General features: G+C 41.9%; 1 protein-coding gene across 2 annotated transcripts in view; it reads left to right on the top strand.

The window, feature by feature from the left end:
• The window catches only part of GRIK2 (glutamate ionotropic receptor kainate type subunit 2), a 1,301,067-nt gene that overhangs the window by 677,484 nt on the left and 606,990 nt on the right, over window positions 1-16,593 (top strand). For both annotated transcript variants that reach the window (XM_077289658.1, XM_077289656.1), the window contains one exon: window positions 7,052-7,225. In XM_077289658.1, the coding sequence (XP_077145773.1) occupies window positions 7,052-7,225 (174 nt within the window). The remainder of the gene's footprint in view (window positions 1-7,051; window positions 7,226-16,593) is intronic.

The following is a 16,593-nucleotide window of genomic DNA, read 5'->3' as shown; positions in this document are numbered from 1 at the left end:
TTGTCTGCAAGCATGTTTTGAGACTGCAGCATGGGTGCGTCCCTTTCCAGTGGGGAAGCAACTGTCAAAATGTACTTTTGTAAAGTGGATAGAACACACTGGCAACCCAGAAGTCAGTACTATTTCAAATCATAACTATACGGGTAACAATCATGTTGCAGGTAGTGCTGCAAGAAGGGGCTCAAGGGTCGGTCTTTTTAATGAGATCCAACTCTCTCCACAGTGTGACATATCAACATATTTATTTAGAGCAGCAACAGGGTTGTCAGCACAATGACATTAAAAGAACAATTAAAAAACAGGGACGCCCTCATGGGGTATGGGAATGTAAGAAGGAGGGTGACAACTGAACATACAATATATGAAATATTAGCAAAGTGTCCAAAAAGGACAAACAGTGCAATAATGAGTTTTCATTTTACGAGGACAAGGAGAGGGGTAAAGTGTCAGTGCACTCCTCTATTTTATATATTCATACTTCTCAAAGCAGAGTATAACTTTATATACTATAAGGAAACACTCATCATATGATATGCCCATGGGCGGTGTGTCACCTAGTAGTGTAAAAAATGTTATAAGAAAGCTAGTTAGTGCTACACTTACATGGGCATAACTCCTTCTTCCAAGTGGCGTGTATATACAGTTATACTATGCTTTGAAAAGTATGAATATATAAAATAGAGGAGTGCACTGACACTTTACCCCTCTCCTTGTCCTCGTAAAAGGAAAACTCATTATTGTACTATTTGTCCTTTTTGGACATTTTGCTAATATTTCATATATTGTATATTCAGTTGTCACCCTCCTTCTTACATTCCCATACCCCATGAGGGCGTCCCTGATTTTTAATTGTTCTTTTAATGTCATTGTGCTGACACCCCTGTTGCTGCTCTAAATAAATATGTTGATATGTCACATTGTATTTGGGACTTTATTGATTGGCTGTTTTTCCTTTTCCCCCCTTTGATGAGTATGTTCTCTGATTGTCCCTGAGATTTTACTAATAGTCTGATCTGTTGGGTCAACTCATAATAATACTATTGATATTCTTATTACTTGATAGAATCTACATAGACTCCTCTATAGATCTATATATTCTCCTTGCTAATTATCTCTCCACAGTGTGTTAGTGGTGGGAAAACACTCAAGCTTTCTTCCTCCATCCCCTCCCGGCAACCATGGACAAGAGAGATAGGGAATCATTATCGTCTTCATCTTCTAACTGTTGCACATCCATTACCTCTTCCGTCTCATCCTTTTCATGGTCCTTCTCCATTTGCCATTCTCTATGCCAACCACCTGTGAGAAAACAGACTTGAACTTATAGATATTGTTAACCTTAAAGGCATCCTCCTCTGCTTCCTCCTCTTTCCCTGAGACCACCACCTCCTCATTCAAACAATTTAAAGTGTGCTCCAGCATGTAGATGACAGTAATAGTGATGCTGATGATGGCATCATCACCGCTAACCATCTTAGTAGCTATTTTGAAAACGTGCAGGAGGTTGCAGAGGTCCTTCATCTGTGTCCACTATGCAATTGTGCATTGCACCACATCCGTACTGCATTGTGCTAGGCTATGCAAAATGTCCTACTGCACTAGGTCTTGGCACTGCTACCCAGGTGCTGCAGCATGTACAGAGTTGAATGTGGTCCCTAGTTCCAGGTTAAGTGTAGGCAGCCATTAATCAAACTTGGCATTGATAGCTGTCCACAACTCTTGATCTGTATCACTGCAATCTCCAAGGCATAGTAATTTAAACACTGACTGATTGTGGAAAGTTGGAGATGGGGGATTCTCACTGCAGTGTTGGAACGTGTGTTTCATTAAGGCAGATGTTGAGGGTGCAATTGGAGGCCCTATAGGAGGCAGAAGCACTGGAGGAATTGTTAGATACAGAGGTTTGTTCTGCAAGCCCTGGAGATTCCAAGAATTGGTGTTTAGTGACATATAATTGTATAGTGCTTTAGCTCTCCATTCCCTGGTGTGTACTAGTTTACTGGTACTGGGCATCAGCTTTTGGAGACCGTCTCTATCCACAAGGCAGAAAGGCTGCATTTCAGTGACCAACAGATTGGAATGGCCATGTAACAGTCACAGAGATCACAGGCCGTGAGTCATGCAGAACCAACCGCTGTGATCTTTGTATCGAAGAGCTCTCAGCTGGCCCCATACAATGACATGATAAGGTGACGATCATCCAAAGAGTCTGCAGGCTGTTCACAATTATTAGTTCTTGGAAAACAAATAATGAGGCTTATCCACCTCTGGATTAAAACGCATGGAATATGTGTATATCCTGCCGCACGATTATTGCTAACTCCACGATAACCCCACACTCTTTGCTGCCAGTCATGTACAGAGTACTAAGTGCTTTCTGTGATATGAGAGTGATATACAAGACTCCAAAAAGTGTTTACAAATTTGTCTGGATTCAATTACTCATACATACATGATTACGTGCTTAATGTTAAATTTTGGTGATACATAACACTACAAAAAAGCGTTGAAAAATTTGTCTGGATTTAATTAGTCTTAGTCATCCATACAGTGTTAGATGCTTTCTGTGACATTTTGGCGGTACATAACACTCCAAAAAGTGTTTAAAAAATATGTATTTGTTCAATTAGTCATCCATAGAGAATTAGGTGCTTTCCATGATATTTCAATGGTATGTAAGACTCCAAAAAAGAGTTGAAAAATGTGTTTGTATTCAATTTTGGAGTCATCCATGCAGTATTAGGTGCATTCTGTTAAATTTATGTGGTATATAACACTCCAAAAAAGTGTTTACGAATTTATCTGTATTTAATCCACCATCCATAGAGCATTGGGTGCTTTCTGTGATATTTTATTGGTATAAATATATCACTCCAAAAAAAGCATTGACAAATTTGTCTGTATTCAATTAGTCATCCTTAGAGTATTAGATGCTTTCTGTGACAATAGGGTAGTATATAACACTCAAAAAAAGCATTCAAAATTTTGTTTGAAGTTAATTACTCATACATACAGTATTGCATGCTTTGTGTTCAATTTCCTTGTTATATATAACACTCCAATAAAGTATTGAAAAATATTTTTGGATTCAATTAGTCACCAATAGCTAATGGATGGAATCAAGGTCACGCTCCTCAAAACGGAGGGTCATTATCGCTGGTATGCGGTGGATGTGATCCGAGAAGGAACGGAGCAGGATAAACACTTCTTGAAAAATGAATCAGCATGTTAGAGGCTTCTCAAAGCATCTTGAGAATGGGCTTCCACTCCAGGGAGATTGTACTGTCCTTGAATTTCTCATCTCCTATGTGGGAGCAAGAGATATTGCAGATGACAGAGGGGGCTGCATCCCATTTCTACATGTGGAGGCTCTGGAACTACACGAATCTGGATCATTTACTGAGTCTCCTGAGGAAGGAGAAGAAAAAGCGGCACCCGAAGAGGATTACTGTTTTACCTTCCTTATAATTTTTTCTTGGCTTTACATTTTCTGCAAAGCGTTTAAGAGTGTAGGAGTACGTCAACTACACTTTCAAAATATTTTCATTACATTTTTTTTCTGGATTCAATTAGTCATCCATACAGTTTAACACAGTTATTTTTACTTTACTACGCTATCTAAAAAGTGCAAAAAAAAAGTTGTGTGTGAAATTTTGTTAGTTCAAAATAAAAACAAAAATTTTCCCAGCCTTGTACCAGAATGTGTCCAGGAACATCACCCATGCCCTTACCAAAGTGGTTAGTGGGATTGTCCACTTAGTGACTGACATATGAATAAATGCTTGTGGCCGTAGATGCTACATTTTCCTGAAGGCACACCGGGTAAACATTGTGGAGGCCAAAGCCAAATCCCACCCTGGCACAGCACATGTGCTACTAATGTCGAGGATTGCTGGCCCTACTTTTATCAGCGTTTCCCCACTTCCTACAATAGTTTTTTGACTCCCCCTGCGACTCCTCATCTCCATCTCTGATGTACTATCTCAGAGGACGTTGTTATCATCAACTGGAATCTCTGCAGCACTTCTCTGCAGCACTGCCTAAGCAATGCAGCAACAAACTCTGCTGGAGCTAATTTGTCTAGGAGCACACCACGGCAAAGTTATTGAAACGAATAACAGAACAAACTGATATTTGTGGCCAGTGCTTCTGGTGAAGGTACTCTGCATCAGTGCCCATTTTCACAAGTTGGCTACAGCTGCTATCAATCTGATAGTGCTGCAGCAGTGCATGCAAGTGCCAGCTCACTGACTAGTGTGCGATGCGACCACACACTGCAACTCCATACTGTACATGCTGACAAGGCTTTGTAAGCGGCAGAGGGCAGTTGTGGAATACCAACTCCAACACACTTGTCAGTATTCTGGACAGCCTCCACACATAAAAACTGAATAGTGGGTATGGATGTCTGACATTTGTGTGGTTCTCCAGAATTTTGAGGACTCCACAAAGATAGTGAGCGGCAATGGCGCCATCATCAGCGCAATGATTACGCGTCTGTACCTACTTAAACAGTCACTGCTGACAATAAAACATGAAGTCTTGCATGTGAACCAGGTAGAGATGGAGAAAGACATGAGACAGGTAGATTCTAACCAGCCCAGCCTCATCTCATCTGCTCAGCATGAGTATGCTTGTTACTGAAGATTTCCCGAGCATGCTCGGGTGGTCTCCGAGTATTTCAGTGTTCTCAGAGATTTAGTTTATGTCGACCCAGCTACATATTTTGTGGCTGCAAGACAGATTGAATACATGTGGGGATTGCCTAACAAACAGGCATGCTCGTGAAATCTTGAGTAACGAGCATACTTGCTCATCACTACTCAGCACAGATTGGGTAGCAATGAGGAGGTGGAGGTGGAACAGGAGCTCGCTGGCTGCCCACATACTGTATCTCCTACATGGATGGACTGAGGATGGGAATGAGGAGTAAGAGATGGAGCAGAAGGCGATGGAGAGTAGTTATCATGGTAGAGACAGGGAAGTGTTGGCTGTAGGGACCTTGGCACATATTGTCAACTTTTTGTACCAATGAATTTCCAATGACCCTTGCCTTAAATTCATCTTGGCCAAAAAAGAGTGTTGGTTGTTCTCGTTGCTATACCCACGCTACAAGCAAAATGTAAATTTTTTCTTCCTGATGCAGAGAGATCTGATAAAATAATGCTATACCAAAAGGACATTGTGAAAATATGTTGAAATAATTTTCAACAGACAATGCTGGCAGCAGGGCGCAAACTTCCTTCCCATCCATAGAGGGGAGGAAAGGGAGGCACACAGCAGAGGCAAGGGTTTACTGTGAAAGCGTTGGGCCAATTTCATGACACCATCCCAGCATCCAGGCCCTGATGACGGTATTTTTGACAAGGAGGGAAAACGTTTTAAAGGAAACCAGTTAACCGTATTTTAAATACTGTGCCTGCACATTTATTATTGTTGTGTTCAAAATATATTTTTCTCCAACAAAATGGTGCATATGTGCAGTACCATCTATCGGTAAGCGATGCTCTCAATCTGCACATGTGCCGCTCACTGTGTTCTGAGGACCAAAAAAAGACCAGCACACAGGAACACCCCAGACCACGAGCATCTCATTTACTCAAAACAGCAAACATATATTAAACAACAACCAGAAGACAGATTTCTTCAATCCAGGTATCATTTTAATCAGTGTAACATCCCCAACCTGAAAATGCCTTTAGTTTACTTAGCAAAATCCTGATGATAAGTTTACTCTAAAGAAGCTCAAGCAATACCTGTCTTGAAAGTGTTGTGCTGCTTTGATACTAGTATGTTTTCTTAGCCGGTGTTTAGTGCCACCAGAAGGTCCATAACAAACAGGATATTTTGCTTGTAAACAGAAAGTGCTGACAGGCTCACTCTGATAAAAATGAACTAAGACTGGATTAGACCTGACTTTTCCACACTACCAGATGACAGCAGCACATAAAGTGCTTTAAAAGTTCAATATTTGAATGAGACCCTCCATTTGTTGCCCTTTAGAGTTTATGGATGTTTGGAATACCCTTCCTTATATTTTTTTTCCTTTATGAGTGTCGAAGTACCAAAACAATGGTGTCTAAATTTTTTTTATTAGGCACTCCAGTTGGTACCTTTAAGGGTGTATGGATGACCATACTTGTAATTATTAGCAGGCTTTTCACTGTGTGTAGAACTTTTATGAGTGTAGGAGTACCACAACATCACTTTTTTCACAATATTTGAATAAGGCAGTACAATTTGTGTCTTCAAGGTTGTATAGATGACTCTGCTTGTAATTTTTGGCAGGATATGAACTTATAGCATAGTCTTTATGAGTCTAGGAGTACCACTACATGACAGTTTGAACAGAATGTGTATGAGACCCTCCTTTATGTCTAATACAAGGTGGATATGAGTCCCTCTTTTTGGCAGTTTTTTATTCCTAAACAAATTACACTGAAATTTCAATTTTTTTTTTAATCAATTTTCGTTTACTTAAATTATAATTTTTTGTAAATCTTTTTTAAATTTTGCCTCATGTACAAGACATTATACAGGAAAAAATGTTTCTTAACTTTTTTCATGCACACTTCAATTTCTTGTCAATTTTGAATGTTTTATTGTCATTCCTTATAGTGGAGTAAAAATGTGACATCTTTTTTCAAAGCAGCGATCTGGGATTCAAAGATTCTTCCAGTGGTTTTCCCATGCTGTTCAGTTTCCATTCTGGACTTTTTCCATCCTTTTCAACATTTTGACTGCCTCTAGACGTCTTTATATTGTCTGCTGTAAAAATGCTCGGATTTCTGCTTGACTCCAATTATACTCGTTATTCGAAATGAGCACCTGACCATTAGAAATTCCTCGGTTTGAGTAGCAAGCATCCAAGCATGTTAGTGCTTGCTCATCTCTATTAGCTACCAGTGCAACAGCATATAAATTAAGTGTAGAATTTTAGCCCAAATATTTTTTGCTCTGCGCATCTTTAAAATTTGATGCATCAATTGACATATATTTTATTAAATGCATATCTTTATGATGGTTAACATTTCTTTATCTTTGCTTTCAGGATCTATTTGCATTGGATGTTGAGCCATATCGGTATAGTGGAGTTAACATGACTGGATTTCGAATACTAAACATAGAAAATAGCCAAGTACTCTCTATAATTGAAAAATGGTCCATGGAAAGATTGCAAGCACCTCCTAAACCAGATTCAGGTTTACTGGATGGGTTCATGACGGTAAGATTTATCTAATTAAACAAAAACAAACATTTTTATCTTTAGTCCGCTGTCACACTTGAGTATGCAATGCAAGAACCTCGCTCGAGTCTCTCGCATCAATACCCGGCACTGCTGTCAGAACTCAGGACTGGAGCATTCAGCTGCATGTATTTCAATGCAACCACATGCTCCTGGCCCGAGTGTCAACGGCAGTTCCGGGTATTGATGCGAGAGACTCGCGCGAGTTTCTCGCATTGCACACACAAGTGTGATACTGGCCTAACTTTACAAATATACAGTATGATACAATAAATGAATTAATATTTACTGACGATCTACAACAGTTTTCCCCAACTCTGGTCCTCAAGAGCTACCAACAGGTCATGTTTTGAGGATTTCCTTAGTATTGCACAGGTGATGGAATTATTGCCTGTGCAGATGATGCAATTATCACCTGTGCAATACTAAGGAAATCCTGAAAACATGACCTGTTGGTGGCTCTTGAGGACAGGAGTTGGTGAACACTGATCTACAAGCTATAAAGACTATTGACATATACATTGTATAAATGTCATTTATACACTGCTGTAAACCATTATTTGCTCCTCTCAAGTGAGAAAATGTAAAACTGTGATGGTGCTGTATACCTTTACCAGTAATCACAGCAATGGTTGTCCTTTCCTCTTTATTTTCCCAGTGACTAGAGATGAGCACATTTTTTCGGGTCCCTGCTTATTTGGCAAGCTATAGCACTTACCGAATAATCTGCAGAGGGAACCCGGCTTCCTAGATTGCTCCAGCTGATCAGCTGTTCAGCTCCACAGCTGCATGTTTCATGGCTGTGTCACAGTCACGACACATGCATGGAGAGACTGTTTGTGACACAGTCGCAAAACATGCAGCTGCGGAGCCAAGCAGCTGACCAGCCGGAGCAATCTAGGAAGCCAGGTTCCCTCTGCAGCTTATTCCGTAAGTGCTATAGCTTGTTGAACAAGCAGGGACCCAATCAAATTTGCTCATCTCTACCAGCAACAGCAGAGATTCTCCATTTATCTCTAATAGTGATAGCGGTTTCCTAAAAGCAGTAAATATATTGCCCTCCAGTAGCATGTTTTTCATTTTCCCTATTTACAGTGGGGAAAAAAGTATTTAGAGAGCCACCAATTGTGCAAGTTCGCCCACTTAAAAAGATGAGAGAGGCCTTTAATTTGCATCATAGGTAGACCATAACTATGAGAATTAAAATGAGAAAACAAATCCAGAAAATCACCTTGTCTTATTGAAGCTGTACTGTACACAAGATGAGGTGCAAACAACAAAGGGTAGATTTATTGGGAGGGAAGGAATGAAGTGGGTGAGGAAGATGCAAACAGTGGTATGCAATGGCAAGAGAGACTTTACTAGAGTTATAAACTTTATCTTGCCCGTAAAATAGCACAGTGCTCCAACTATTACAGACTCAGAATATGTCTCACAAGCAAATTTAAACAATATACAAATAACGATGCTACTCTACATATAATTTCCCTGGCCTTTACTAAGCAGGCCCCACGGCTGCCGTGTACTGAATACTGAAGCCTACACTAGGCCCTAACAGGTGCACTAAGCATGAACAGACTCACGGTGATGTTGGGGACTCAGGTCCAGTCCCAGGGGGCCCCCAGAAATCTAATATGGGGGTCCGCACGGCTTTCTGTCAGCTCTGTGAAATGTGGTCTTCTCCTTGCTTCTGGATCCTAGGGATGCTCCTGGAAACTGTAAGTCCCTTTCTCTGTATCTTCGTGGCTTCACAAACTAGCACAGAACAGCCACCTTTGCTGTACCTGGAATAGTCTTGCAAATTTCACAAGTACACTCCGTCCCAGGCTGTGGGATCTTTCTTGTAGTAAACAGCACACAGTTCTCTTTGAAGCAGCTTCAGATCACACACACAGTTTAGGCTCAACTCCTCCCCTTATTCTAGGGCAGCTCATCTTCACAGTCTAAAGCAGGAGGAAGCAGAACATTCCATCACACCAAACATGGGGGTGCTGTTTCTTAAAGTGGCAGCATGTTACTGTCCATAACAGCACCACCCTCTTACATTATTTGGCAAGATTTTTTTGCAAATTATGGTGGAAAGTAAGTGTTTGGTAACCTAAAAACATGCAAGATTTCTGGTGTTCACAGACCTGTAACTATTTCTGTAAGAGGCTCTCTGTCCTCCACTCATTAGTCATTACCTGTAGTAATGGCACCTGTTTGAACTTGTTATCAGTAAAAAAGACACCTGTCCTCAACCTCAAACAGTCACACTCCAAACTCCACTATGGTGAAGACCAAAGAGCTGTGGAAGGGCACCATGAACAAAATTGTAGCACTGCACCAGGCTGGGAAGACTGAATCTGCAATAGGCAAGCAGCTTGGTGTGATGAAATCAATTGTGGGAGCAATAACAAGAAAATGGAAGACATACAAGATCACTGATAATCTCCCTCGATCTGGGGCTCCACACAAGATCTCATCTCGTGGGGACAAAATGATCACAAGATCGGTGAGCAAAAATCTCTGAACCACACGGGGGGACTTTGTGAATGACCTGCATAGAGCTAGGACCACCATAACAAAGGCTACCATCGGTAACACATTACGCCGCCAGGGACTCAGATCCTTCTGTGCCAGACATGTCCCCCTGCTTAAGCCTGTACAAGTCTGGTCCCATTTGAAGTTTGCTAGATAGCATTTGGATTATCCAGAATAGCATTGAGAGAATGACATATGGTATGATGACACCAAAGTAGAACTGTGTGGTAGAAACAAAACTCATCGTGTTTGGAGGAGACAGAATACTGAGTTGCATGCAAAGAACACTATACCTACTGTGAAGCATAGGGGTGGCAACATCATGCTTTGGAGGGAGCTGAAAGTCCATGTTGCCCAGTGACAGGCCAAAATATCACTGCTCTATGAGAGATCTGCATGGGGGAATGGGCCAACATACCACCAACAGTGTGTGCTAACCTTGTGAAGACTTACAGAAAACGTTTAACCTCTGTCATTGCCAAAAAAGGATATATAACAAAATATTGAGATGAACTTTTGTTAATGACCAAATACTTATTTTCCACCATTATTTGCAAAACAAAATTTTGCCAACTTAGAAAAGGTGATTTTCTGGATTTGTTTTCTCATTTTGACTTTCAGAGTTGTGGTCTACCTATGGTGTCAGTTACAGGCCTCTCTCATCTTTTTAAGTGGGAGAACTTGCACAATGGTGGCTGACTAAATGCTTTTTTCCCCATTGTATATAGAGTGCTTAACTCCCACTTTAACTGTGCTTCCATTTTCTAAGAAAGTTTTTTTAACCCCTTCACGACATGCCCCTTACTAGTATTGCGCATGTCGTATCTCCCACTTTGATGTGGGCTCCGGCGGTGAGCCCACATCAAAGTCACGACATGTCTGCTGTTTTGTACAGCTGACATGTGCGCGCAATAGCGGCAGGTGGAATCGTGATCCACCTGCCGCTATTAACCAGTTAAATGCCACTGTCAAACGCTGACAGCGGCATTTAACTATCGCTTCAGGCCACGCGGCCGTCACATGATCGGGGGTCAGCGAAGGGTCGGCATAGTAGCCAGAGGTCTCCTTGAGACCTCTATGGTTACTGATGCCAGCTTGCTGTGAGCGCCACCCTGTGGTCGGTGCTGATAGGAAGCCTGCAATTCAGCTACATCATCAAATCACTGCTATGTTGCAGAGCCGATCAGGCTATGCCAACTTCTAGCCTCCCATGGAGGCTATTGAAGCATGGCAATAGTTAAAAAAAAGTTTTAAAAAATATGAAAAAAAATATATAAAAGTTTAAATCACCCCTTTTTTGCCCCATCCAAAATAAAACAATAAAAAAATCAAACATACACATATTTGGTATCGCTGCGTTCAGAATCGCCCGATCTATCAATAAAAAAAAGAAATAACCTGATGTCTAAACAGCGTAGCAAGAAAAAAATTTGAAATGCCAGAATTACTTTTTTTGGTCGCTGCGACATTGCATTAAAATGCAATAATGGGCGATCAAAAGATTGTATCTGCATAAATGTGGTATCAATAAAAACGTGAGCTTGACAAGCAAAAAATTAGCCCTCACTTGACCCGAGATCCTTAAAAATGGAGACGCTACGGGTATCGGAAAATGGCACAATTTTTTTTTAGCAAAGTTTTGAATTATTTTTTCACCACTTAGATAAAAAATAACCTAGACATGTTTGGTGTTTATGAACTCGTAATGACCTGGGGAATCATAATGGCAGGTCAGCTTTAGCATTTAGTGAATCTAGCAAAAAATCCAAACAAAAAACAAGTGTGGGATTGCACTTTTGTTTTGTAATTTCACCACACTTGGAATTTTTTTCCCATTTTCCAGTACAAGACATGGTAAAACCAATGATGACTTTCAAAAGTACAACTCATCCCACAAAAAATAAGCCATGACATGACCATATTGACAGAAAAGTAAAAAAGTTATGGCTCTGGGAAGGAGGGGAGCGAAAAACTAAAACGCAAAAACGAAAAAGGGCTGTGTCTCGAAGGGGTTAAAGATTGACTTCATGTTATTTGAGTCACAACAGTGCCTCCCTTTTGTTACTAGAAACAAAAGAGTCTCCATAGTTTTGATAACAGTGATGTGAAGACTTCCCTAACCCCCAGTTATCACAGCAGTGCTTCCTTCCTAAATTTGCCACAGCAGACAATTCACCTTTACAGACGTCACACCAGGGTCTCCATATTTCAATAATCACAGAAAACTCCTTCACACAGTAGTCACAACCTGCTTCAACATTTCTTCAGCACTCTATTTCTCCCAGTAGTAGCGTAAGAGGATGAAAGGGAATTTTTGCAATGAAGTATTAGAGCATCATAATCTAGACGCAGAGAGCCTGAATCCGGCACACAATAGCTGGACTGCCTGGCATGAGACACCTAACACTGCAGTGATAATCTCCTGATGATAAAACATTGGTTGAATTGAAACAGAATCTAAGCCACCTAAAATATGCTCATCTCAGATTATATAGCAAAAAGCAGCTGTACACATACATCTTCATATGCTTAAAACTGAACAGTTTTTGAAGCCTTCCATAAATCAATAGTGCAGTCAATTAGAAGACATTTTGAAATGTTTCTTATAAGAGAAATCAGTTTCCTTCCCCACATATCAGACACTTCTTCTCCTTCCCCTACCTCGTGATAATACAGATCACATCCATATTGCTGACAGGCAACAAAATGCAGGTGTCATGTGACACAGCTCATCATCCTCCATGAAAAGAAGAGGAGGAGGAGGAGGAGCGAGCAGCAGGGAAGGGAACAGACAAAGATAGGCAGTAGAACATTGTGCAGAGCTCTGTAACAAGTCTTTTACCTCACATTGGAGGTTGATTCAGATCAACACAGTAGAGCTTTGCTATATGATGTCCTCCATGTTCCTGAATGTTGTCTCTGTGAGCTAAAAAGTTAATGAAGGGCAAAAACTCCTCTTTCTGTGCTTTTGCTGTCTATGGGAGAAATCACTGCATCTTGTATCTTCCCATCCAGCTACCAGTGGAGTCTAAGTTACAGATAGAGCATGCAGAGGTGAAAATTGGTGAGCGTGGTTGGTTAGATTAACATACTGAATTCCGATCCATCAGCCAGGTCAGTAGGCTATGGCCTGGCATGACGTCATCTGTGCGTTCACACTGTGTGCGTCACACTGCAATGATGATGTTGCGCAAGCCCAGCTAACCAAACACCGCTGCAAGGATCCTAGATAGTAAGAGATTCGAGAACCTCCCATCAAGCTGAAAGAAACTTCTAACTTGGCCAATGGACCAGAATACAGTGAATTGATCAGCCCATCTCTAGTCTTCATGATTCTGGAAACATCATGTTGTAATGTCAGAAAGTGCATCTATATCTAGCTGGTGCAGGAAGCAGAGTAGGAGCCTAGAAGCCATCGCAGTGCTAGTGTGGAGCTGAGGTGGTAGGGATTGGTAAGGGACTATGTGATCATGATTTACTTTTTTATTGTTTTTTACCCCCTCCCCCACCTATATGAATCCTGCAAAATGTTATCTGACTGGCCAAAAACTTTGCTATGTTCAAGTAAGTCATAGTCACAAAAATTAAGTAATAACCCGGGCCCCTGCAATTTCCCTCAGACTAGGGAAATCCTGACTGACCCTCTACCTAGAGTTTACACTGATGGTGTGCATGTCTAGGCCTCGATCCTCACCCTGTCTCCTGTTTCAACCCTAGGCTGAAACCACCGCCCACCACCCAGTGAAAAGATTATACACCAATACCCACAGTTAGCACAGACAAAGATAACGGAAAATATACACCACGCTGCAGTCACTCAGGAATACACAATAAGTGCACAGGGCAAGATAAATACAAATATAGGAAGGAGTAAATAAGACAAAGGGAAATACACCACCAGCAACGATACTCCAACTACTAGCTCACCACTCCAGACCGAGATAACAACGCACAAGACAGAAGCTATAATCGGTGACACCCAATGTTCAGGAGAACTATTTAAAGGCAGTGGGCATGGCCCAGCTTCCAATCCGAGCACCAGGTAAATTAACCCTGGACCAGCTAGATAAAATCTAGCCGACGCCAATGAGCGCATAGTGGTCAAAAGCGGAATTACCGCTGTCTGTCGAACGACCTGGTCTGAACAGAGTCCGACATGACATGTAAAGATCATGCCTACAACTGTAAACATTTGGTTTTCTTTTTATTCTGAAGCAAACAACAAATAGGGCAAAATAATGGAAAACTTTGGTGTGCATAACTATTCGCTACCCTAAAGTCAGTACTTTGTAGAACTTCCTTTTGCAGCAATTACAGCTGCAAGTCAATTTGGATAAGTACCTATGATCTTTCCATATCTTGCCACTAGGATTTTTGCCCATTCTGCCACAGATTCTCAATTGGATTAAGGTCTGGGCTTTGACTAGTCAACTCCAAAACATTTACATATTTCCTCTTAAACCACTCGAGTGTTGCTTTATTAGTATGCTTTGGGTCACTGTCATGTTGGAGGGTGAATCTCTATCCCAGTCTCAAATCACTGACAGAAACTGGCTGAAACAGGTTTTGCTCAAGAGTATACCTGTATTTCACACCATCCATCTCCCATCAACTAAGACCATTTTCCTTGTGCCTGCTGCGGAAAATGATCTGCGGAAAATGATCTGCACAGCATGATGCTGACACCACCATGTTTCACTGTGGCGATGGTGTTCTTGGGGTGATGAGCTGTGTTGGTTTGGCACCAGAAATAGTGTTTACCTTGGTGGGCAAAAAGATCAATTTTGGACTCATCTGACCACATCATCTTCCTCCACACATTTGGGGATTCTCCCACATGTCTTTTGGAAAATGCAAAATGAGCCTTACAATTTTAGTGTGTCAGTAAAGTTATTTTCTGGCCACTCTTCCATAAAGGCCACCTTTATGGCATGTACAGCTTATTGTGAATCTACTGTCTGTTGTGAATCTATGGACAGATACTGCAGTCTCTGCTTGGGAACTCTACAACTACATCAGGGTTACCTTTGGTCTCTGTACCCTCTGTCCTGCCTCTCTGATTAATGTCCTCTTTGACCAAGCTGAGTTTTTGGTGATATGCCCTCTCTTGGCAGGTTTGTTGTAGTATAATGCTCTTTCCATTTGATAATAATGGATTTGATGGTGCTCCTGGGGATCATCAGTGATTGGAATATGTTTTTGTAATCCAACCTTGACTTGTACTTCTCAACAAATTTGTCCCTGACTTGTTTGACGATCTCCTTGGTCTTTATTGGGTTGTTTGGTTAGTGGTGCCTCTTGCTTGATGGTGTTGCATGTTATGACCCCAATGGCGAGGGTCTCAGAGAAATAGGTAAGTCTGCGAAGTACAAAAATCTAGCTCATAGGGCAGTGGTAACTGGGTTGACCATATATCTACTCCTAACGCCAACACTAGAAGTAGCCGGGGAACATGCCTACGTTGGTCGCTAGATGTCTCGCGCCAGCCGGAGAACTAACTACCCCTAGAAGAGGAAAACAAAGACCTCTCTTGCCTCCAGAGAAAGGACCCCAAAAGTAGGATACAAGCCCCCCACAAATAATAATGGTGAGGTAAGAGGAAATGACAAACATAGAAATGAACTAGGTTTAGCAAAGAGAGGCCCGCTTACTAATAGCAGAATGTAGTAAGATAACTTATATGGTCAACAAAAACCCTATCAAACATCCACGCTGGAAATTCAAGAACCCCCGAACCGTCTAACGGCCCGGGGGGAGAACACCAGCTCCCTAGAGCTTCCAGCAAGGACAGGATACAGATTAAGTACAAGCTGGACAAAAATGCAAACAAAAACAAATAGCAAAAAGCAAGAAAGCAGACTTAGCTTAATCTAGCAGGAACCAGGATCAGTAGACAAGAGCACAACAGATTAGCTCTGATTACAACGTTGCCAGGCATTGAACTGAAGGTCCAGGGAGCTTATATAGCAACACCCCTGAACTAACGGCCCAGGTGAGCATACAAGGGATGACTGACATACCCAGAGTCAAATCACTAGTAACCACTAGAGGGAGCCAAAAAGCAAATTCACAACAGTACCCCCCCCTTAGTGAGGGGTCACCGAACCCTCACCAAGACCACCAGGGCGATCAGGATGAGCGGCGTGAAAGGCCCGAACTAAATCGGCCGCATGCACATCAGAGGCGACCACCCAGGAATTATCCTCCTGACCATAGCCCTTCCACTTGACCAGGTACTGAAGCCTCCGCCTGGAGAGACGAGAATCTAAGATCTTCTCCACCACGTACTCCAACTCGCCCTCAACCAACACCGGAGCAGGAGGCTCAGCAGAAGGAACCACAGGCACAACGTACCGCCGCAACAAGGACCTATGAAATACGTTGTGAATGGCAAATGACACCGGAAGATCCAGGCGAAAGGACACAGGATTAAGGATTTCCAATATCTTGTACGGACCAATGAAGTGAGGCTTAAATTTGGGAGAGGAGACCTTCATAGGAACAAATCGAGAAGACAGCCATACCAAATCCCCAACACGAAGTCGGGGACCCACACCGCGGCGGCGGTTGGCAAAACGCTGAGCCTTCTCCTGTGACAACTTCAAGTTGTCCACCACATGATTCCAGATCTGCTGCAACCTATATACCACAGAATCCACCCCAGGACAGTCAGAAGGCTCCACATGTCCCGAGGAAAAACGAGGATGGAAACCAGAGTTGCAGAAAAATGGCGAAACCAAGGTGGCGGAACTAGCCCGATTATTAAGGGCAAATTCAGCCAACGGCAAGAAGGTCACCCAATCATCCTGATCAGAAGAGACAAA

Source organism: Ranitomeya variabilis, chromosome 2, assembly GCF_051348905.1.
Source record: "Ranitomeya variabilis isolate aRanVar5 chromosome 2, aRanVar5.hap1, whole genome shotgun sequence".
NCBI lineage: Eukaryota > Metazoa > Chordata > Amphibia > Anura > Dendrobatidae > Ranitomeya > Ranitomeya variabilis.
This window is presented reverse-complemented; position numbering and strand designations above follow the sequence as displayed.